Genomic DNA, 24323 nt, shown 5'->3' with positions numbered 1-24323 from the left:
AAGTTATTAAAGGGGGGAAAAAATCAATAGAGGAATGGATTAGCTAAGGCAAATATCTATTATCTCCAATGGGTAAATGGTAATCCACACATGAAAGTGTTTGCTGTCTCGCCTAATGCTGTGTGACAGCCACATAATGGAATCCCCCTGAGCGTCATCGCCTAAAACTTACAAGCCAATGTCATCTTTTGTCGGGCCCTGCTCCTCTCCTGCGCTCTCTACATGGCTGAAATTTCAGTCCAGCCGGCAGGGATTTCGCAGTAAAGCTGGTACCGGCTCCTGGAACAATGCCATTTGTCTTTCTTGAGAAACACTGAGACTTGGCTGGCAACACGCCGCGTCACTTCCCCACATCAGCTAAAAATATGCACCATGTAGTGTAGATATGAAGAAAGAGCAACACACATGCACAAGCATACTACATTTACATTTACACACACATACATACATTTACACACACACACACATACATTTATACACACACACACACACACACACACACATACATTTACACACACACACACACACACACACACAGATACGACTTAATGAAACACATCTTATATGCCTTTGCCAGATCTCCCAAATGGAAGGGAAATACCTCTGAAATGCGTTTAATCAGTGGCTCTCAGAGTCTAGAGGATATACCCTTTTGATCTTGGAGTGTGTGTGTGTCCAGGAAAAGGGTCAATTACCCATGACAAGTATTTATACTCATGTCAGATCATTTCACTGCAGTTCTCTCGTTGTCACGGACTGCCAAGTCTGGGGAAAGTACAAACCAAATCAGAAAATCAAAGGTCAGCCAGCGCATTGGCCTCTTTCAAAAGATTTGCCGGAAAGTAAAAAGATGATTATGACCTATTAGCATTCTTGAGCCAACTTAGCACTCTCTGACCTCAGTTCCTTTGCTGAAACTTAAAGCATACTAGGCAGCAAGTTTGTTGAAGACACAACCCTCCACTCTCTCCAGGTTTATTGACAAAGCAATAGGACCAATTACTCTCAAAACCAAACAAATAGAGATATAATAGCTTTGAAAACCGTGTTGTTAAAAGTAATAGCCTTTTAAACGTCATTCAACGTGGAAAATTAGTGGAGCCTAGATTGAGCGGTAAATTCAGTGCTAAATTCATTTTCATATGCCCCGTTAGGAATAGAATTCACACTATCTGTCAACACTCCAGTCTTATTTATTTGTTCTTCTTCGTCATTTCACACTGCGCATGCAATTTGTGGATACGCTCTGCACAGTCTGTGGCTGTCTGAAACACACCAAATCAATTTCACAAACTTGCTGAGGAATCAGGCTGCGATTTATTTTAATGGAGCTGGAATATTTTCCAGACCAGTGAGATTTAGCACTCCTCAGACAGCACTCGATGTCTGAAGCCAAAGCAATGCTCAGAGTGAGGGGGGGTTCGAACATCTGAAGGACTAGAATCTCCCTTGTTAACGGTTGTACAGTTGAAGGGGAATTAGGTTGTATACCCGACCACCCTGCTGCTTCTTAATTCAAGTTAAGAAGCAGCTCTCACTGTGATTGCACAAGCAATTTGTTTATCTTTTTTTAAGTGTGTGACAAGAATTTATTAAACTTCCTAAGTGAGTAATGAGTGAAGGAATGGACAGTCAGTTAAGGTGAAACAAAAAGTTTCTGTAGCATCATAAGCTCAAACATAACTCCCAAATTATCATAGCAAGCTTACTTTAGCTTTGTTGTTTGGTTCAGTTACACATGGCAAATTCTGGGTGTGAAAATGTAAATTCATGTTCTTGATGGTGTTGTAACCATCAAGAACACATCAAGAACTGGCCAGCGGGGAAAAACCCTATTCACATGTGTAGTGCGCTGCACAAAAGCGTTGCTAGAAAATGTTTGGGTTTTTTTTTGAGCACAATGCGATACATTTCCATTTAAGGAAGTAGGCGCTAAATTCAAAACATCTTTGTTTCCTATACACCTATAGGCTCCCCATAATCTACTGTAAACAATTAAGCTTTAGATATGGACAAGTACATACTGAATTTTTGTACAAGCTTATACTGTATATTCACAAGTATTGTCTGGGAAAGAAGGTCACCTGACATTTTGGGTGGAATAAAGCGTAAAGCAAAAAAGCTTTAATGACAAAACATCCTGTCAAAGGCAAGTTTGACGTGAACGTCTTTGTCATGGTTACAGAAGGATAGCTGCATGAATCTCTGTTTAGAAAAGGATTTTTTTTTGACCGGATTTTCCTTGAAAAGCAGTTTCCCTGTTCTTTGCACCCTATGCCAATAATCCATCATTGTCCACTTTGACATGGGGAAAGAGACCCCTGCAGACGCCAATTTTATGAAAACCCTTGACAAATAGTTTTCCAACACATTCGTCTGACTGTACAATTTTATAATTTTCGTCATGGATAATTAACGTTATAGAAAGCAGATGTTTTTAACAAGGCGTTGGAAGAAAACTAACAGGATTGCTTTGAAAGGATTGAGAGTTTTTTTGGATTCATTTGTGTTTTGCTGCTAAGTCCTTTCTAATGCCTGCACTTCTAAAACAACCGCTCATTAAAATTGAGTTTACGGGTTTGCTGAAGTCACGGAGGAAAAATCTAAACACGCATGTCTCTAAATGTGGTAAAATTACCATATTAAATGCCGAGGAAACACAGGGGTCATACAGGAAGAAGAGGTGTACAGAATCAGCGTTCAGACCATATTGACGGTGTCATAAGTAAAACAATAATTTCTATAATTGCATTCTAATGCCTCAGCAGCTGCACTGAGCCAAAGAGGCTTGCGTGCGAAAAGAGAAAAGGCTGGGGAAACAGCTCTTTGTCAGACAAACACAGGAGGACTGCTGCCATTTGTAGCCAGTGAAGGAATGTGACAGCACCAAGGTTTTCAGACATGATACAGAAAATCCTTGCTCGTCAAATACTTCAGAAATAGTTGTGGTAGCAGAAAACTACGGTAACGTGGTGTATTGTGTAAACCATCCAATAGGAACTGCTGGTGTGGCAGCAAACACTTCATCCTTCAGCTTTGAACACCAGCGAAAGACATGTTTAGTTTAATTGTACTCAATTAAATCCTTTTTTGTTGGTGTGTTTAAAAATGTCTGCCTTGGTACAAGAATGTGTAACAGGGCGGATAATTTTGTCTTGTCAGTTTTTAATTCCTTACAAGGGGCCAGATGCATTGAAGTTTTAAGTTTGTACATACAGAGACTGATATATGCGTACCCAGATAGAATTAAATATGCATACGTGATATGTGGTTACACCTGGTTCAGTTTTATGAATCTCAATGATTGTGGAACCATGGGTACGCATGCATGTGCATAATTTCAAGCTCTAAATGGACTTATATACATCTACATTTGGCCCCAGGTATATCTCACAGCTTGTCTCCATCTTGGGTATTGCTACAAATTTAAGGTAAAGCTCCCGTTCAGAGGATGAGTCTCAACAAACATTCCAGGAGAATCAGCTGTAGACAAAAAGGGGGTAAATTCAGTCCACGAATGCTGTAAAGCAGGCCTATCATTTCCACTTAAACCAGAGCTCTGTAATAAAAATGCTTCTATCAGCCAAATTACCCATCCATGGTCTTGCACCTGATATAAATCAGATGAAAGAAAAATTCCCCCTTTTGCTTTAATAAGCATCTCGTTGCACAGACTCAACATTCACACAAAGATCAAACCTTTCTGTAACATTCTTGGATACATTGTGCCTGTGTGCAAACACAAAATTACAACTTGGTGAAGAAAAAAAAACCACTATAATGTGCATTTTGCACAATAAGACCTTTTGCTTTGCATTGGGGCATTGATTCACCCAGATAGCTATAATACCTTTTGAGGAACACCCAGAAGAGATAATTTGGATAGTTTGAAGCTTTTGTCTTGGTCTACGGGCCTATCTCCTCTCAGAGAAAAGGATCCCTTAAGCCTTATTGTGTGTGTGGATTCATGCAGGGATAAGAGCAAGTCAGTGATGGGCCATGCAACAATAGTAGAAGATGAGAGAAGTGTAAAAGGTGCGAGAGAGGGCCAACAACACAAGGTTTTGCTTTGACTATGCCATGCCTATCTAGCAGCGCATCAGCACAACACTTCAATGGCCTGCCTGTGTGGCCTTGGTTCCTTAAAAAAAAAAAGGTGCTTTGCCTCATGCTATGGCTTCATACTGGAAGAACTCCTTGAACTTACTCTATTACCAAAATAGATAAGATTTTTGGGGGAAAATTGTGTTTGCAGATCATTTACTGCTGCCATGGAGGCAAACTAGTTGAGTGAATTATCCGGAAAAAACCCAAATCCAAGTTTACCATGGCAAACAACAGACATTACAATACCTCAAACTAAAAAGTGATATTCTCGGAGACACATGCCGAGTTAAATCTTTTGTATTCAGTCTCCTAAAGACAGATATAATAGCTACAAAGTATGAGTCATCTATCACAAGCCACATCTCATTTTAGCGGTTAAGTAGCAGAAGTCGTCAGAGAGGTCAAATTAACAGAAACAATAAAAACACTATTTTCAAACACATTATTCTAAATGACAAGAATAATGTGATTGTTACCATGAAATACACATTTTAAACAAATCCATGCGAGCCTTGATACTCTATCATGTATGTTTAATTAGAACACATTAAATCGTCTGTCTAACAAGTCCTCAGCCAATTAATCCAGTCAAATCTTGTCCTTATGGCGACTGACAGACAGTCTGGACGAAGCGGACACTGATGCTGCACTTTGTGCCAATAAATGTGTCGCGAGCAGCTGGGTGGTGTAAGTAGTTCAGCTGCAGTACCATATGGGGTGCTAAAACTGAAACAAAAATCCTGCTGTCATCATGGCATGTTAAAAGCTCATGAATCTTTTCTACAGGACATGCCATATTTCTGATCTGTCTGGGATGTCCATGTGCACAATGGGAACAATGGCGATGGGTAAAGGCACGGGGCTTGAATTGGACGTCGCTGTGAAAACGATTCAGGGAAGGTGCAGCAAAGAAGGGGGGCTTCGTGGGTTTTCTGACGTGAAAGTTGAGAACGCATGTTGGTTACTTTGGCCGTTTCAGAGCAGCCGCTGTTTTGATTTACTCCTTGCTTGAAAAACACATTATTTTTTACAGCAGAAGAAATGCAATCTGTTTATCTTTAAGCTTACTGAAGATCATTAGCTTTTGAAGACAACAATATGACTCGTGTTATAAAATGCAGGCCTCACATGACAACTATTCTCACTTTCTCAGTGAATATGTTGTTTATGGGATCAGTCATTTTTTAAATTTCTCTCAAAAGTAGACCTTTTAAGGTTCCAGATTTATACTATTGGTCAAAGCCTCTGGATTGCAGGATATTAAATTAACTCAAGTATTTTTTCAGAGACATAAACAAAAAGGTGTGTATTTCTCTTTTAATAATGTATTTCTCAGTTAAGGAGCTTCTCGATTCTTCTTTCGCTCAAGTCCATGAAATACATCTATTCCTGCCCTGAGTGGATGGCTAAAGACGTACTTCAAAATAATAGAAGTACATTTGAATATAAATCTAGTCTTTTGTTAAATTATAACATCTTCAGTTGCCAAATGGAGACTAGAGAGCTTTGTTGGGGGCTATAGTGTGATAAAAGCTTCTCATTGGCCATTGTACCGGCCTATTGAAGTGGTTTTGTCTGTATGAGTAGCTCTACTGCGAGACAGACTGGCTGGAGTGCCCCTCTTCACACACACACGCACACATTAGCGGCTCTTAATTAGAGCAGGTAGACAGAGGGGTGGAGATATTTTGGGGGAAGGACTTGTTGAGGTTTGGAGGGCCTTTTGAAGGATGAACAGCTGGACAATAGCGGGCCTTTCTTGTGGGTTAAAATATGATCACACCCTCATGCAGAGTTATAATGATTTAGATTCACAAAAGGAGTTATATTCATCGAGTCCCAGTTATAGAGAGCGAGCCAACCAAAAGTGTCTAGGACTTTCCCATTTTTCTGTTGTCCGGAGATTGTATCTTCCTTTGACAGAGGAGGGCTAGACTACATGTCCCTTGGGTACAAGAAACCAGAACCTATTATTTAGTGAAGTGCTGAGGAAAAAGTGGGACCTTCAGAGAAGTGATTGATGTAAGTTAACCCCGTCAAATGCAGGGTTATGGATCAGTGCAAAACGGGACATAAATCACTTCCAAATGGCCTTACCTACCACTGTTAGATCAGGCTGATACACTCTTTGCTCTCTCTGCTTCCACTATGTTTATCTCTTTATCTATTTACCATTTTAGGTATTTCTAAAGAAGCACTGAAATTACAGAAATGAGCGTATTGTAAACGCTAAGGAAAACAGCGCTGTTCTTAGTAAGGTCACTACTGTATGTTAATATCGTCAAAACAAGCACAAGCTTATTTAGTTTTGATTTTAAAACGTTATCTGCAATAAAATAAACTATAATATTTAGAAAGTGACTAAATACTATAATTAATTACCATATTTTACACTATACATACAATATGTAATCTGTTATACAGAATAGGCTATGCTTGCTTCACCAAAAGTAATTAACAGACAAACCATGTCCTTTTTTTAATTCAAATTGTAAATCAACAATTTTCAGTTTCTGAGGCGAGCTTTCGATCTGTGGGCTCTTTTTTTTTTTTTTTACAATGTATGCATCCCCTTTAGTTTGGAAAAAGTCTGTTCCTCTGCAGCTAGAAAACAATTGAGTATAAAAAAAAGCCATAATCTATTCTGAGCTACCTTGACAAGAATTCCCCCATGACCGCTAACGTTTTTTTCATAAGCTCTGCACATTTTTCCACTGAATAAATACAGCGTGTCGCTTGTTTCTCGCACGCAGTAGAAGAAACCCCAAAATCCTGGAGCCACAAGAAAGACATTTTTTTTAGGATATCTGTTTGTATGATCTATTGTTTGTGTCATCATGTGTGTGTGTGTGTCACTGAATTGTCCTGTAGAAACCCCACAGGCCTCTTGTTAGTGTGAAATTCAGTCAAACAAAGGCGACATTCTGTTAAGCGGTTTAATATACCCTGGTGACGTGAGCCACAACAGAGTGTAAAAATCACCAGAAAGCTCATTTGATTGGAGTGTTAAGCTGTTAAAAATAATTAGCTCCCCCCTTCTTGTTATCCAGTATCTACCCTGCTAGTTTCATACACAAAAGACTGGCCACAGCTCACAGCCATTCCCATGTCTGGCCTTTGCCTCATTCATCCTAACTATGCTGACATGGGGCAACATTTTCCAGGCTGCTTAACAGCCTAAAGTTTTACAATGGGAAAGTATTTTCCGCAAAGAAAACACTGCCACTGGTCGTAATGTGTGCATTACCTAAATGACTGTCAGCAGACTTTTATGACTATTTTGCTTTGTACGTTGTGAGACTTACAGCTCTTTTGTGAAACAAATAGTGAAGAATAGCTTCAAATTGTTAGATACCCTGCCTCCTGAGTTGAAATGAAAAATCCCTGAGCAGATATGAAACCTTTTTATGACTGTCTGTTCACTAACAGTTCTAATGTGTGATTCACACCAGAGTCTCACATTCATGGATCAAACAATGCCAGTCCATTTTTCATCGCACCACATGTGCATGTGGGCTGTTGGCACATACATGCAGACCCCAGGGGTCCAACACCAACCCCCACCCCCTTCATACCTCCTCCAGTTGGACCGTGTCTGTCTGACAGCATACCTCTGGCCCTGCGCAGTGAATAGGTGGTCAGCTTTGGTCCGAGGCTGCAGTCGGCCACACATCGCATGCAGCTGTTACAAAATGGACACTCAAGCCATGTAATACAATACCTAAAAATGACCTCATTCAGTCTCAGCTAGTTAAAGTCAAAGCTGACACGATTTCCTTCAAAAGCCCTGGCAGCCAGGCTGATGGTACAGTTTATAAAGCCTGTGAGACAAAGTGCCAAGGCTTCTACCCCAAACTGCTGATAGCCCAGTTGGCAGGGGAGATATTGTGTTATTGTTTGTGGTTTGCATGGATTTTATAGCAGACACAGAGAATCAAATATGAAATCCATACTGTTTCAAGGCCAATTGTTCTACAATAGAATGGATGGGTTAGTATGTGAGGCGCGAGAGGCAATAGGAGATGTGTGTGTGTGTGTGTGTGTGAGGTATACAGGGATATGAGCTTACCTCCTACTGCAACAACTGTGTCTTTTCGAGAAAAGTTGAAGTTTGATGGTTCTGCTTGTTGCTCTTTTGACAGGCATACGGACAGCTATAAAAAAAATAGAAAAACTTGAGCTAAAAAATAACCACAAATCACTTCATTCTATAAAACCCTTATAGAATACAGCCACAAGAAGATGAGATGTGCGTTTGCAGATGGATGAACAGCTTGCAGTGACGACTCACAGAGAGAGAGATGACACAAAAAGCACAGAATCAAATACATGTGTGTGTGCAATTACATAATAACTAAAACATATTCATTCAAAAGGTTTGTGTCTTTAGTCACTGTGGATGTTGCATGAGAGTTAGAGAACTCCACACAGGTGAGACAGCCTGTGGTTGTGTGTTGCTTTGCTACCATCTACTGGTCAGTAACCAAGATGCATTACAATATTCACCAACAAAAACTTCATCACACATTAGCTCAGTTCAATCAAAGTAAATACAACTGTTTTAAACTGTAAAATATTATAACAAAAGTTGGCTTTATCTTAAAGTTACTCATTTATAAAAAGGCATTTCAATAAACATTACCATTCTCTAATTGATGAACAAAAATATAGGCAACAAATTAGATAGATAGATAGAATCGGAGGATGAAACCCTCTTTATTGTCACATACATGCACACAGCAGAGCACACACAGTGAAATTGGTCCTCTGCATTTAACCCATCCTAGTACTAGGAGCAGTGGGCAGCTATCGTGCAGCGCCCGGGGATTATTAACCGGTTTGTCATTTACAGAGATGATTGTAGATGCCATGTCATAGTTAGAAAAGCACAGGTGTAAATATTAAATTATGGATGTCTGAATGCCATTTACCTTTTGGAGCAGGCTCTCAGTGTCAGGGCTGATTGGGAGACTTGCATTGTATGGAGACATCGTTAGTGTTATTAGCAATACCTGTGCTTTTCCCACAATCACTTGTCTTTATGTCTGCTGTAAAAAGACTCATCCTCCAAAGCAGTAGTTCACCAGTCAACACTCTTCTTTGCAGCAGTGTATCATACATGGAGAAACTTCCAGAAAACAATCTGATGAAGGCCACTCATATTGTATAAGTTGTGTAAGCAGCAGGAACCCCATCATAAACTACACTTTTATGCTTTCAATGATCAGTTTAAGACAAGTAATGTCAGCCTCTCATTCATCAGCGCGACAGAGAAGCACAGGTGTTACTAATAATACTAACGATGGCTCATTTCTATTCAAGAGTCTGCATGTTAGTGACAGTAAAGCTGCCATGCACAATTCCATGAATTCAAATCAGATATAGGGAGTCAGCCATTTTTCAATATTTGAAACTTGCTCTCCTAATGTGACAAGTCAACACATCTTATGTGAAAGAATGATTTTATCAAAGCGTCGTTTTGACTTCCGGGTTGGTTTAACAAGCAGTATAACAAACAAACGCGATCTAAATTAATCAATCGTAAACCTTAATATATACAAAATTACAAATGTCCAACTTTAAAATCCTTACTGGATCATACAACTGCAAACCCCTGCACATCCCATGGCTGCATAGATCTGCATGTAGTTGTGCATCTAGATTGAACAAATACTAATTTACTGCAGAACAAAAACAAACTTACCTTTCCTACATTTTAACAGGGCCCAGTCCCTCCCTGCTAAGTTGACATAATGATGCAGACCTACAGCATTTGCACAACAACCATGCTGATTTAACAACATCAGAGTCGGTTCAACTTAAAAAACATCGAACACACAGTGGGGTGGACCCCTTTCTACAGATCAAGATACTATAAAACAATAGTAAAACAATCAAATTAAACACGTTTGTGTTCTTAAGATCATCTTTTCTGACAATGAACTATTAAATTGAAACATACTGGAATTTATTTAACAATCGAGCTGACAAACATCACTTTTTGATGTGCCCAAGGGGACGGGGGCTGTAATGTGTTTTTCGGCACAATAGGGGTCACTGTTTGCTCAGTTAAACAAAAAACATGATTTAATGGTCGAGAGTAGGGTAGGAGATTTGCTTAATGTTAACCAGTTAGTCTTTTAAACATGTGGTTTAAGAGGCAGATATGGTTTTATCCTGTTGTATGTTGTCTTTTAGTAGTTGTTCAATTTAAAAAACGAAATGATAACACAGGAACATGTGGTCGCAGCTCAGGTAAAACCAAAAAATGTAATATAAGAGCAGACATGATTTGCGTTAGAGTTTGAGTGTGTTGCTCAGGGTTGTCAGTGCAAATTAAGTGACTAGTGGTTTGTGGATTCAAGCTCTCAATGCAGTTTGCAGCTGCAGATTGCACTGGAATGTCTGTGCTGTTACCTCAAAGCAGACTGTGCTGCATGGTAAACATCAATCATTAGTGTCTTTTATGAGGATTCCCTGTGCAGGTTTGTGTCTTTCAGCTCAGTCATTAAATATATCTGGTTTACACTCACAGCAAACAGGCCATGGAAGCTTTCTCTTACCTTGTCCACAGCCTGGAGGGTGTGGAAGGACCACAGCCGCACAGCTTGGTTTCAATAGAAAACTGCTTTTGAGTGGGCTTTTTGTCGTGCTTCAGGACTCCACTAAATCCTTAGATTAGATTTTAGGAACCAAAGCAGGCTTCTGGCAAGAAATCAAAGCAGTTCTTGAGGGACCAAAGTATCTGTTTTGATTTAATGTACAAAGCTATCTCTGTGCAATGAGCCCTGGAGAAGTGGCTTGTATATAAACTGTTTGCCTTATGCTGAAGTACCTGCACCTTTATTACTGAGTCATTTTGGTGACATAATTCCTCGAAAATGGTACTTTCCACCTATTAGTGGTTTTCAAAGCTTACTTGGAACTTACCTCACTCGTTGATTTGACATAACAATTTGATGAGTCATCGGGCAGCTGACAGCTTCAGCTGTTTCCAGAACTCAAGAATATATGTACTTCAGTGAGAAATTGATTTAAAGGCATTTGCTTTGTTTATGCGTCCCTTAAGTGGAACTGAACTCTAGAAAGTCATGTTGTGGAAATGCAACCTGCTCCAGTAAGTGAATCCACATGGACCCACAATCTGGCGAGCACAAGCACCCAGTCAGCGCTGACCTGCTGCCCTTCTTTATTAACCAATTGGCCTCTCTGTGGTAGAGGGAAACTTTGCTATGGTGATAATAAACACATGATGGTTTACTCACAAAAGATTCTGTGAAATGAGTCCCGCTCTGTTTAAAAATCTGTTTTCGTTATTGTCACGCCACTTAACCTGATGATGGTGGTCAATGAGAATAAATCTGTTGACGTAGGCAGCCTGTAGTTACTCAAATATATATATTTTTTTGAATAAAAAAAACGTACGTTGGTGCTGATAAATGCCAATAGCTCCGAGCACATTGAATCTTCCCCTGGGGATCATGAATGTTCATTTTTCCATTAAATCTGCCTAACTCTTGTTGAAACACATTTAAATATTTGCCATCCCTAGAACCATAGAGTACCGTAGCTAGAAATAAACAGAGATGAACTTGTGATTTTTTTATTATTACTTATTTTTTAACATGTTAGTATAGTAGCAAGACATACAGTATAGGTTTGATTAGTAAGCATAGCACCAGAATCAATCATTCATTTCTTTTATACAGGGTACACACATACTCTAGGTACACATGATTTAAAAACATCTTTGGATAAAGCATAGCAAACAAGCACACGGTTTCTCTATTCAGTACCAATGCCCATTCAATACTTAGCATACTGTTTACAATTCAAGTATGAATATTAAAAATACATAATATATATCATAAGTTACAAATCTTAACGGTTATTACAAAAAAAACAGGATTACATTTCTACAAAATGTATGGCACATAGTGCATCAAGTATTCTTTACATTTCTGATACAGACCTCATAGAACAATTGCCCATCATACAGATGAATGATGGCCACAGGTTTTCTAGCTGCTCATTGACTTATTTCTTAACTTTTATTTATTCAGCAGTTCTTTAAAATCAAAAGAAGCTGCATTGTCCGAGAAAAAGAAAAATCTGCGTCTATCTTTTAACTTTGGTTTAAGCAGGAGTACCAGCATGTTAGGTTGCTTGATAGCTGTAGTAGTGGTCACGGTGAAAGTCATTCATAATTAGTTATGGGCAGATTTTCTCATGCAGTGGTTTGTCTGATATATTCTATATATCTGGATACCTTCCTGCTAGATTTTCAGCTACATTAATGAGAACCACTACACGCATTCGCAGCCAAAAGCCAGTGTTTTCCTTCTCAAGATCAGAGGTAATTCCAGTAGTTTCAAAAGCACCATTCAAAAGATCCTCATGTAAGGTTAGTGGTTATACACTACAAATAGTAGCAGAGTAATACCTCTTTTAGAAAAGCAGACAAAGGACAAAACACATCAGACAATGGCTTCTCGTTGGTAGTAGTCATTGTACCTTAAAACATAAAACGTATCTACAGTCATTACAGAATAAATATGGTCAAACATAAATATATGACAACACATATCTCAGCAGAGTATGGATGTGTGTGAGAGGTAGGGTTTGCAGGTACCTACAGTAGGCCCAATGGAGGGTGTGAGGTGAGACATCACACCTGATACTGTTTAATGGTGTTACAGATGAGAACTTGTCTGTGAAGCGTAGTTAAAGAAAAACACAAATATTTAAAATAAAACAACCCCTTGGTTTAAGAATTGATACTGTACTTAAACACTAGATTCAACACCTTTTTGTTCTCTCTCTATGCCGAAGTCAGGGACTGTATTTGCAGGTTAAAGTACTTTTGTGAAATACCTGACAACAGACGACAGCAGACAGACTTCAGAAATACACAACAATAAAAACCTAAAATGATCTATAGTTGATCTCAAGGCTCCTCAGTTTGACCTTTGATACAAGGCAGGTCACATCAGTAGTTAGTTGCTAGCTTACTCAATTGTTAAGTCTTCAGCACCAAAGGAATAGTTTGACACTTCCCAAGAGTAAAATGAGAAGATTGTAACTACTAATAACATGCAAGTGGTATCAATCTTTCCGTCTAACTCTCGACCATAAAGTAAATTAGATTATATTTGAAAATATTCCTTTCAATGTGATGTAAGGCCAAGATAATCTCTAGTGAAGCTCTTTCAGTAGTCTAAAACATTAGTGTTCTTCTTTTTGATCATGCTGGCACTCTGTAGAACATATTACACTCAGCCCTCGCTTATTATTTCAGTAAAACTTTGCAATGATTCTTACATACATAAAGTGAATGGGTCTACCATTGCTGGTAACTAAATTCTGTAGCTGTTTTAAAAAAAAAGTGTACGTTATGTTGAAGGTCACGTCCATCAAGATTAGTTCTAGGTACTTCATGACGAAATTCTCGAAAAGGTTTTTACCACACGCTTCACAGAATAACTGCAAGAAACAGTTTTGAGAGAGAGAGAAGATGGGATTTTCCTCTTTGAAGTGTTATTTGTTTTATCTGTAGTTTTCCCAGTGATTTTAAGTTTTGTATCCCTTTGTACGATGCATACCTGTGTAAGAAAAAAAGCATCTTAGGTTCCGAAGCGCAGATATGTTTTTATAGCCATTGCATTATGGTTAGCATGCTCTTCTTCAGGGTGATCAGTTTGGATGAAGGACCTCATGGTGGCCCTGTAGTACTGCACAGTACGTAGTGTCTTGTATGCTTTAGCTGCCATTTGGGAACTGGGGCTGTTACTATAAGATGCTTTTAAATGCTCCTCGATCACGCTGACAGAATACGACAGGGTCCAACAAATCACTGTTATCCAATGTTCCCGGGTTCCTGTCGTCAGGATAGATTTAGGGGTTTGGTCTGTGCATGGCCCTCAGTGGACTTGAAGGAGTAGGCCGTTGTGAGCCTGGGGAATGCACTTCCCACAGAAGCCTCCGCAGCGGCCGTAGATTCTTGTTCCGTCCTACAGAAAAAGACAAACGAGAAAGGAAACAGTGGGCAAAGGGCAGCCTTTTACGCAGACAATGAATGCCTCGTAAATGTCAGTGGGGATTCCTCTTCAGTGACTCAGACAGAAATACAACATGGAAACTCAGATGACATTTCAGAGGATGAATTTCATTCCAATATTTCAAGTCCCAACATGATCTTTTAGCTTCTTACCTCAGATCTGTGGACTTTGACAGACACATAGTTGCCCTGGGATGTCCACTTAGTGGCCTCAGACACTTTGAGACCAGTGCCGATCAGATTAATGCTGAACTGGCCCTGAAAACACACATCAGATGTATTTCTGAGCTCTTATTAAATTGAGAATATCAAGAACATTTGTCTTTCAGAAAACATCTGTGGCAGTGACTGCAAAATTTGTGGTCCTAAATACAGTATTTATAAGTTGTTATCTAGAAAATGGCGTTTCCCCTACAGATCCAAAGCCTTATAGCAGTAAATGCCAAGAAAATATATGTTTTTCTTTGATTTCCAAGACACACGCAAACATGGCAACACAAAATCCAAATCAAACCTTTTGAGTTCAGGCAAAATGTAAAATACTTCACCAACCTGTGGACACTTGGCTGCACTATAACAATCTCCAGCTGTAGCGAAGGGCACAGGTCGACCAAGAAGAGTCTGGGAAAACTGGAGGTCTGTGACTGGTAAACAGCAAAGATACACATCCAGAGTCACAATGTGCAACAGCAGAGGTAAACAAAGAGTGGAGACAGCTGTCCTAAGGTAAATAACCACACAGAGCATCAGCAACTACAGTTTATGCAATTACTTTTCATTGCAGGCTTGATGTCACTGTCACATTGCCAGATGTCTTGCCTCTTAAAAGCCACAAGAACAGTTATTGGAAAGAGAGTTGGGGTTTGAATTTGACTACAGGAATTAATCTGATTAATGATTAATGCTGATTAGTGAAATGTTTGAGCAAAAGAGAGAAAATACATACAGTAAAGGATTTAATAAGAGACGTGTTTCACTTATGAAACTGTGTACTTCTTTGAATCCAGCTATAACTGAAACAGTACAACATATTTGTTACAGTAGATTTCTAAACAAAGTAGGTTTACACATACACAAAATTTGCTTTGGTGTGTATGGTGCCTATATAAACACAGTATCAGAAGATAAACTGTAAGAATTACCAGAAATATAACTACTATATCATATCTTTGACCTATACTTGCATCTGTACACACACATGTCAATATATTTAACAACCCAAACTCAGAAATGTATATATGTTCATTGCAATTATCAACCTTGTTGTAATATCTCGTTTCAACAGTTACTTTATTATCCTCGTATGAATCTGTACTGTCCTGTATTTGCACTCTCACGCTGTTGCTTCTTTAAACTCCTGAACTTTAAAGGATCTTATCTTACCTTATATCATTACAATATTGAGAAATATTTACACAAAATATATATTTACAATATCATTTGTCAAAATTCTTGGAAAAATCTAATAAATGATGTGCAGTATTGGGATGTAAAGTGGAGCACTGTGCAGATTTTAAAGAGTTAGTTTTGTACACATATTTACAAAATATACAGAGCTATTTGCCGGGTTCACAATATAAATATGAACAACATTAGTTCATGGTAAACGTCAAACTTATGCAAATAAAATGTTGGTCAGTGACTCAATCTGTTTCCCATACTCCGCTGTTTATTCCCACCTACCCTGCATGGTCACAGATGAAAACCATGACCAGTACCTTTTCCTGCCCCCCCTTCACGTTGCCTTTATAAAATGATGATAAAGGTTACGAGATGCTTCCCTTCATCTTGAACTCATTATTTCCCCCTCAGCTCTCCTCAAGCCGCCTGAAAGCCAAATGAGTACCATGCAGGAGTGGGAGAGGGGGGGGGGGTTTGAACATGTGCTGTCAGGACCCAGACCAGACCTAGAGGATGGGAGGATGAGTGTGTATGGTCTAATCCAACTTCCCCTCAGCACACACACAAACTGTACTTTAATCCACGTACCCTAATCAAAGGCATACTTGGACACAACAGGGGAGGCGGAGCTGACTGTAATAATGAGCAGAGGAATATGGCCTGAAGATGTGTGTGTATCGAGTGTCTGTGAATGTGTGCTTGCATGCTAGTATGAGTTAGTGTTTGATATTGATGCGACTGTATGCATGTGTGCGCTGGCCAAAAGGAAAAGATATGCAAGGCAGCATTGCATATTGTCTGTCTGTGCTTCAGACCAGGCAGGCATGTCTCTATGTTGCACGCACACATTCCTTTATTCATATGTTCACGTGTTTGTGCTGAGAGGCCCGGTTTCAAGGTCCTCTCCTAGTGATGTGAACACGGAGCTCTGAAAGGTCAACATTTTGACTTCAGCGGAGACAGAGTGGGGAACGCATATTGCATTTGGACGAGTCAGTATTAAGTGCTGCAGGAAGAGGTGTCTGAGGGTTAAAACAACCCCGGTGTGTGGTCTCATTACAGTAGACAGTGTAAGGCAATCGCACAGTAATTACGCACTCATTATCCTCAGGGAGCTCAGGTCCAGACGAACTTTGTGGAAAAGTGTGTATCCCGCTGCTGAGTAGTCGTTCCTGCAGTCGCAGTCCTGTCTTCGGCTGCCGTTATACGGACATTCAAAGGGGTTCAGCAACCTTTGTATTAGGGACAACAACAATCCAACTTTAAATCGAGACAAACAGGAAAATGAACACTCAGACAACCCTATTTTTATACACGTGGGGGTAAATGCAGACTAGTATCTCTGATTTATACATGACATAATCCCTGACGGATGAAGTGGGGATCAGCCATGCCTCTATCATACACACCTGTGCCCGTACACCTCGGAGTAGTTGTCTGTCTGACCGCTGCGCAAGGTCACAAACTCCTTGGGGAAATCAGTGTGCATCTCAGCGCAGTAAATCTGAGGCCAAACACATTGAGACAATACATGAGAGGGTGTGGGGACGCTGTGGGTTGAGTCATGATGTGTGCAGGAGCATTTTTGACAGAACATGCACACCTGTAGGATCCGGGACTTGACTTTGAGATAGTATTCTCCATCTATCTTCACACCTAGTCTCACCTGGACCTCACGGCAGGAGGCGAACGACTGGCCTGGGTGAGGAAACATGAAAGGAGGAAGTTGAGGCTTCAGTGCAACAGCGAGAAACAGGGAACTTTGACACTGAAGTTCACCAGTGCTTTTGAAACTCTACTTGTGCAGCCCAGGTTAATAAATCTGATGTCAACAAATGCCAGAAAGATTGCTTAAGCTCATAAATCGAACCCCAACAATGAGAAAACCTGGCTCTCATCTTTTTAAATGAGAGCTGTTTCCTCCTCTGAAAGTGCTGTTGGGCTCATATCAAGCTGATTAGCTGATTAGCATTAATACTTGACCGCAGAACTGGCTGTCACCCGAGCATATCATTTTAATTTCGGCAGTGCCTGACTTGGCAGAAGCCAAGTCGGGATTGAACAGCCCAATGCGCAAGTACTGAAATGTGTGGGAGCGAACCTACAAACTTTGGCCTGCTGCCGGGTTTTACAGAGCCTACAAGTCCACAATGAAAGCTGCCTCGACTCCAGCACAGCCCTAAGGTGTTCTGAGACTGTCCGTTTCACAATTTGTTGAAAACTGCTGACTGTATATTTATTGTTTCACTAAGTGATCTCTCCTTGAGGCTTGAAGCGGAGGTCCCTGTTCTGCCTAATGTGTTCAAACAAAGCAAAAAGTTGAGTTTCTGTAAACACAATCAGATACGGTGAGGGTTGCCATATACAGCACAGCCAATTTAGCCATCACTTTAGAAATTCCTGATTGGCAGTAAGCACTACACGGATCTGATGGTAGACGTTTTGAGTGGAGTTAACTCACATTCTCTGTCTCGACAAGCAGCTTGAGACTCGGGTCTTTCTGAAGGACGGCAGTGTTTGGACGCATGGCCTTTGGAGGTCACACACTCCACTCTGCGTTCCATCACTCCTGCCCCGCAGGTCTGTGAGCACTGTTATGCACACAAAAATACACACAAAAGCTTTTAAATTACACATCACTTAGCAGCAACCAAATCCCCATATGAGTTTTATCAACAGAATGCACAAGTCATCTGAATCTATTGTGCAAATGGCAATTAGCTAGAAGGGATTTCTCACTGCCTAACAAGTACTTCTGTTTCACCTTGCTCCATTGGCCAGCTTTCCAGTAGGTTGTGTGAGGGCAGTCCCTGAGGAGGCAAGGCCTGGAGCCAGGAGGGTGGGGCTCGGGGCAGTGGGTGCTGGCAGAGGACAACTGGGCAGCAGCATATGAGTGCAGAGCCTGAGAGGACGGCACGACTGAGCAAGAGACCATACGCTGCTGGTACCCCATACCGCAGCTGGAGGAGCACTGAGGAACACACAGTTAATAAAGACAGAGCAACAAAAAAAACTAAAACGGAAGTGGGCGTCTTCTTCTGGTCTTCAGTGGGAATAATGTACTATTAATGAGACTATATGACCTGAATCATTGCCATGCTTTCATACCTGAATGGTGCTAATTTATGTTCAAATTAGGTCTGTATCGCTATCATGTGTTAACCTTGTATTTGCAAAATGTCGATTTCTTTGTTAAAAAAGCCCGGTTTGTGAACATTTTCTGCTACTCGACAGGGTTCTAAAATGATAATTAACTAAAAGGTTGGAGAACTAATGCAACCTTAAAAGTAACAGTTAATTATTATTAGTGGTTTATCTTTTAGATACACTAAGACCTCGAATTGGCGGGCTCAAGCTTCTCCAATGTGAGGATTTGCTGCTTTTCTTTGTTTTATATCCTTTTGATTAAATAATTTGTTCGTTTTTCACTGTTTATTGGATAAAAAATGCGAATTGAGACGTCCTTCAGCTTGAAGATTTAAGATGAGCATTTTTCACTCTTTTTTTTTTTTAAAAGAGAAACTCTTTCTGTATCCCTACCTGTGACCACTGCCCTGAAGTCCACATGTAGTGGCAGGGAGCTTCTCTGCAGGCCTGGTGTGGTGCTGGCTGGGATGATGGCTCACAGTAGTTATCCTGGACGGGTGTCATCCCTGCGCCCATGCACCCCACCTTCCTGCTTCTCTTGCCTTCTCCACAGGTTGCATTACACTACGAGGAAAGAATAACACGTCAAGAAGTGAGGGAAGACGAGTTGGCAGAGGGGGGGCAGTGTTGTACTTTCACCAACAACATCATCATTGAGTTTCACACTCCTGCCTCTTTTACTCTCCAAATGTACAACGCTTAGTCTGTAAAGGTTTAGGGAAGTGTTGTGTGACAATGGCAACATTAGCTCTCAAAAACCAGAATCCCAAACATGTGCTGTGGTTGAACATAAAAGATAAAATGCCGGTTTCTCTCAGGCCCAGTAATGTTTAATAGGATCATTTAAAAGTAATGGTAGGAACCAAAATCTTAAAACTAATGTATCTAAATAGTCAGCTGTGTGAGGATCTTCAGGGCTAAACTGCAAACGAAACAAGGCTGTGAGTTCTCGAGGCAACACAGACAGGAATTTGAACACTGCAAACATTCTGCTGCAGGAGGACACAGCGCTATCTCCCTACATGGTGCCCCTCTGTATGCCTCACTTTCGAGGACAAAGCCCGGGACATTAAAGAAAGATGAGCAAAGAAAAAGGCCGTCTGCTAGCGTGACACTGAACCGTGATATTCAGCGGGACAAAAGCCATGATGGCCATCGGTACTTGGTGGGTTGATACGATTTGCTGACTGTTGTTATCACTAAAGCCCCCACGATAGATGTGAGAGAGTAAGGCTTCCTGCAGGTCTTCCTTTTAACGGTGCAGAGGAAGAAAAGAGCTGAGTTCTCAGCCAATAAAAACCTTAATGGGGTGGTTAGACATCTGTTCACTTGTAAATAGGAAGAGAGAAAAGAGTCTGTACTTACGTCTTCCCATTCACCAGCAACCCAAGTGTAATGTGTGCATTCTGCAGATTGGCATGGCTGCACAATGGCAAGACGCTGCTGAGCATCACAGAGATCCTCTCTGACTCGCCCAGTGCCTTTCAGTCTGCAGTAAACATCTCGGTTTTGAGATCCGACTCCACAAGTGACCGAGCACTAGTAAAACAGACACAGAAAAAACATCTCGTCAGGAAAAAGCAGGAAGCAACAATTAGAAATGGCATAAATATGTGTTCCTGTGCTCCTCATACTGCCCAGTACACAGCCTAACATCCAGTAGATATTTCATTTTCATGGCATTCCAACCTCATTTCATTCATGGGACCAATATTATAGTAACACTCCACTGATCGCACACATTAAGTTCTGTTTTCCCATCATGAGGAGTGGACTTGGAGACTGAGTTAAGAGAAAACTTACAGAGGGGGTTGAATGGGTTCTGAATAACCAGTTAAATAACACAAATTATGTATAATCCACTCATTTTGGAGTTTGACGAATACAATTGGTAAGAGGTCGGGATATGTTGGCCTCTGCTGCATTATTTGCTGCATATGACGCAGCGGTATTGCAACATTTTTTTTTTATTGTGGCCCAAAACCATTTTTCTCATTTACCAGCATTATTAAAGACAGTATGTGACTGCCAACATCACAAATATTAACCTTAGTATTTAATGTTCATGCTATGTCAGATTAGTATTTGCTTAACTTTCCCAAAGGCTGGCATTTTTTAGGAATATAAAGTCTAAGTCTAAATCACAGTGGAACAAGAAGAAGAGTCAGCAAACTGACTCATTACCAACTAAAAGCTGCTGGTCATAACAAACCAAGGCATGTAACAGCAGAACCACTGAGTGTATTTAATTAAGTAAGCTTGCATTGAACTGCTTAAGATTTTGTCATTTTCAAGAGAAGAATTGCTTCAAAAGTTCCATCAACTTTCTTTGATGTGGAAATAATTGAACATGTTTGTTTGGACTGCCGGATTTGCTGCTTTGATGCCCCTGAACAATGTGCTGAATAAATCCAAAGCCAGTTTGTCGCTTCCTTGTAAGACGTATATCTGAGGTCACACAAAGGTCTATCTCAAACATCTCTTTGATGTGCTTTGAGAAGCATACCTGCATACTGAGGAAGCACTCTGTAAGGCTTGAGCTGATCAGCCTGATTTCCCTCCACGTCTCCTGCAGACCTCAAAGAACTGTGCCAGGCCTCAGCGATTTCACACACTCAGAAAATCTGAGCGCTATACCGCGAGTATCAAATTCCCCTCCAAAACGTCCAGATGTATTTGTGTTGTTAGTTTCTCGCTGCAATTGTGTGTTATCATTACAGAGTGTGTGGTGGAGTCTGAAAGGTCAAGGTCTCGAGTTTGGAAAGAGAACAAAAAGCACCACAGGAAATCTGACCTTCAAATAAATAAAATGGCTTTTTTAAAATCTTACATAGCATGAAAATAAAACCTGCTGTTAAAATGATTATACTCGCTGCTACAGCTAAAGTAACCGGATTAGGTTTTCGTGCCACAAAGCTGCGGTCTTTGTTTAAGTTCTGGGGAAATTAAAGATTAAAAATGAGCATTATATTCTGACTATAGACAGTCCCACCAGACTTTGAAGGGTCAGTTCACCCAAATACCTAGCCATATTTTCTGACTTCTGTCTATTGATATCTAGCCATAAATATCATTTGGGGTTTCGTGCAGTTAGTAAAAAGTCCACCTTTGACACCACTGAAGTTAATTGAATGTAATTTCTGCTACTGCCAGCATTGAAATACTACATACAATGGGTCTTATGGAAAAGAGTTTCAAATTTTCTCTGAATAATTCTCAAAACTCTCTGAACATGTTTTAATTGGAACTACTTTCTACCACAAAAAAAGACCCTATTTTTTTGACTTTTCAATAAATAGCTGACATGTTTATGCATCCAAATGTGTACTTAATGTGTATTCCATGCCATGCAAACACATTTCCATTCACCTGTTGCATTAACATGGAGGCATATATTTAAAGAATAGATATCTGAGAAACAGAAGGCAAGTAAAACTTAGGCACAACTGAAAACCATCTACACAGCTAGGCAGCTCTAGACAAAAATATGTGTTCACAGCATTACAAACCCGCAAATCCTCTAACATCTTGCCCATTACACCCCAACCGAGAGGTGAGTGAGAGGGCCTGGTAGCTGTGGAATAACTAATACAGTGGGTGCTGAGGTTTCAAAGTTGTCACATGCATGGACATTAAGATATAAAACATGTCTTTATGCTCTAGTTGACGATTTCATGGTTGCTGGTGGTATGCGGAGGAAGATGATTGCTTCCAGACACCAGCATGAGACAGAGAGAGGGTGGGAGGGGAGGAGGACACCCTCAAAGAGTGGGGAGTGGTAGGAGGCTTGTGTTAGGAGGAGGACGTGGGTCTGGAAGGACCTTTTGGGATTCAACTCCAAAAGAAAGAGAGATATGGTTGAAAGATATCTTGGAATAAAAAAAAGGGTGATTAGGAAAGTGGTGACATCAAATATTAGATTACACAAACCTTAAAGCAGCTATAATCAATATTTGAAAACAACGAATTAGGATTAAGAGGCGACCTGTTTCTTTGTATTTATTTGTTTTAAAATGTTCAGTATGCTTATTCCTCAGGGTAATCTGAGAGAGCATGACGGATCATTCCTCCTTTCACTCTTCTTTATGCTAACAGATATTGCAGTTGTGTGATTGGCTCTGAGATGACTGTGACCTTACCCTCATAGCTACTTCTCTACGTGTGACCTTTACCCTGCGAGTGTCTGGTTTAACTAGTGTACAATGGTACAGAATCCTGCTGTGCTTTGGGAGGTGTGTTCTTCAACGTCATGCTTGGATCTGTATATGGGTCCCCATGTTTAAATGAGATAATGTCAGAAGAGCGACACACAAATTTAAAGTATGAAATGTGATTTGCATGAAGACACTTCATAGTAGAACTCACTCAGCATAAAGCCTTACACAACTATTTAAACACCGTCTGAATATTTTAAACCTGACTGTTGTTAATGTGAGGTTCCCTACATAAACACTTTTACAAATCCAGCCTGCGGTGTTTAGTTCACACTAATGGAAATGACACATTACTCTTGCCCAAGAATAAACTGAGAGTTGATTGGTGTGATGTCCTACATATGCAACCTCTTGGAAACCTTTCTGCTGTGTTTGTGCTCGTGTCTCAGCTGCCTGCAGCAGTTACTGTGGGTATGGTCCCTGAGAGGGAGCCTGGGCTATTTTGTGAGCCAGAGGAAATGGCGAGAAGATACATACCTCCCTCCACCTGTTGGCCTTCCAACTGGGGCATCCCTGCGCCCGACAGGCCTTCTCCGTCCGTGGCCGAGGCAGATGACTGCAGTGTTCCTCCTCTATTTTGGTTTGGTTCTGATAAACACAGGCTATCTCCCGTTGCTTGGTCCCCCGACCGCAACTCACTGAACACTGGAGAGGGAAGTGGAGAGAGGGGGGATGGGTGGAGCAAAACAGAAAATAAGGGCACATTAGAACTTGTTGAAGGTGATAGTTCTCGATCTCTTCTCAGTAAACGTAACGTTTTTTAGGTACTTATGGACCATTTAGACCCTTGACAAAATAGCACTTGGTGCCCCCAACAGCTTCCTTGTTGCATTTCATGGCCAAGTGAACTCACTGCAAACACATTTAACTGAGCAACTTAAAAGGATTTCACCAAAAGCTTTTGTCAAACACTCAAACGACGTTGGAATGCAGCCAGCCATTTAACCTGTAAACAGAGGAATTACTTTAGGGCTGCCGTGAAAGGCAGAGGCCGACGGCAGGAGGAAGAAAAGATGCAAAGTGAATGCACGCACATGGAGAGACAATCATCTGGTACGAATAAGGAACCCAGGAATACTTAAGGAAAGCTAGAAAGCAAAGAAGAAGTAGGAAAAACATGTTGAATAAAATCCAGACTCCCTGACAGCTCTGAAAAAGGCCTTAGCCTGAGATCGCAGATGGTAATATGTTCTCGAGTCTTCGGTCCTCATGAGGCCAGACAGCAATTAGGGTGCCCGCTATTTCTGCTTGACGAGTGAGCGCCCCTATACAAAGCCACTCCAAAAATGGAGTGCTGGAATCGAATACACAAGACGAGTAGAGTTGCATTTTGTCTTAGCATATTTTCCAGTCCAGATAATAAACATAATATTGCATTGTCCTCTAATTATGATCCC

The 24323-nt window shown here is 40.5% G+C and overlaps 1 protein-coding gene and 1 long non-coding RNA gene across 2 annotated transcripts in view; both read right to left on the bottom strand.

The window, feature by feature from the left end:
• LOC134882991 (uncharacterized) overlaps nt 1-9306 on the bottom strand; it is a 30769-nt gene extending 21463 nt beyond the window's left edge. The window contains exons 1-2 of the long non-coding RNA XR_010168217.1: nt 9039-9306; nt 8177-8261 (exon numbers count right to left, since the gene is read on the bottom strand). This is a non-coding gene — a long non-coding RNA (uncharacterized LOC134882991). The remainder of the gene's footprint in view (nt 1-8176; nt 8262-9038) is intronic.
• Nucleotides 9307-11696: 2390 nt separating this feature from the next.
• Nucleotides 11697-24323, bottom strand: part of LOC134874309 (A disintegrin and metalloproteinase with thrombospondin motifs 20-like) — a 78373-nt gene continuing 65746 nt past the window's right edge. Inside the window, 11 exon segments of the mRNA XM_063898388.1 lie at nt 11697-14117; nt 14318-14422; nt 14717-14808; nt 16664-16797; nt 16975-17069; nt 17169-17263; nt 18027-18156; nt 18330-18536; nt 19106-19276; nt 20078-20251; nt 23404-23571. Of these exon segments, the coding sequence (XP_063754458.1) occupies nt 14028-14117; nt 14318-14422; nt 14717-14808; nt 16664-16797; nt 16975-17069; nt 17169-17263; nt 18027-18156; nt 18330-18536; nt 19106-19276; nt 20078-20251; nt 23404-23571 (1461 nt within the window). The 3' untranslated portion in view covers nt 11697-14027.

This window comes from Eleginops maclovinus, chromosome 2 (assembly GCF_036324505.1).
Source record: "Eleginops maclovinus isolate JMC-PN-2008 ecotype Puerto Natales chromosome 2, JC_Emac_rtc_rv5, whole genome shotgun sequence".
NCBI lineage: Eukaryota > Metazoa > Chordata > Actinopteri > Perciformes > Eleginopidae > Eleginops > Eleginops maclovinus.
This window is presented reverse-complemented; position numbering and strand designations above follow the sequence as displayed.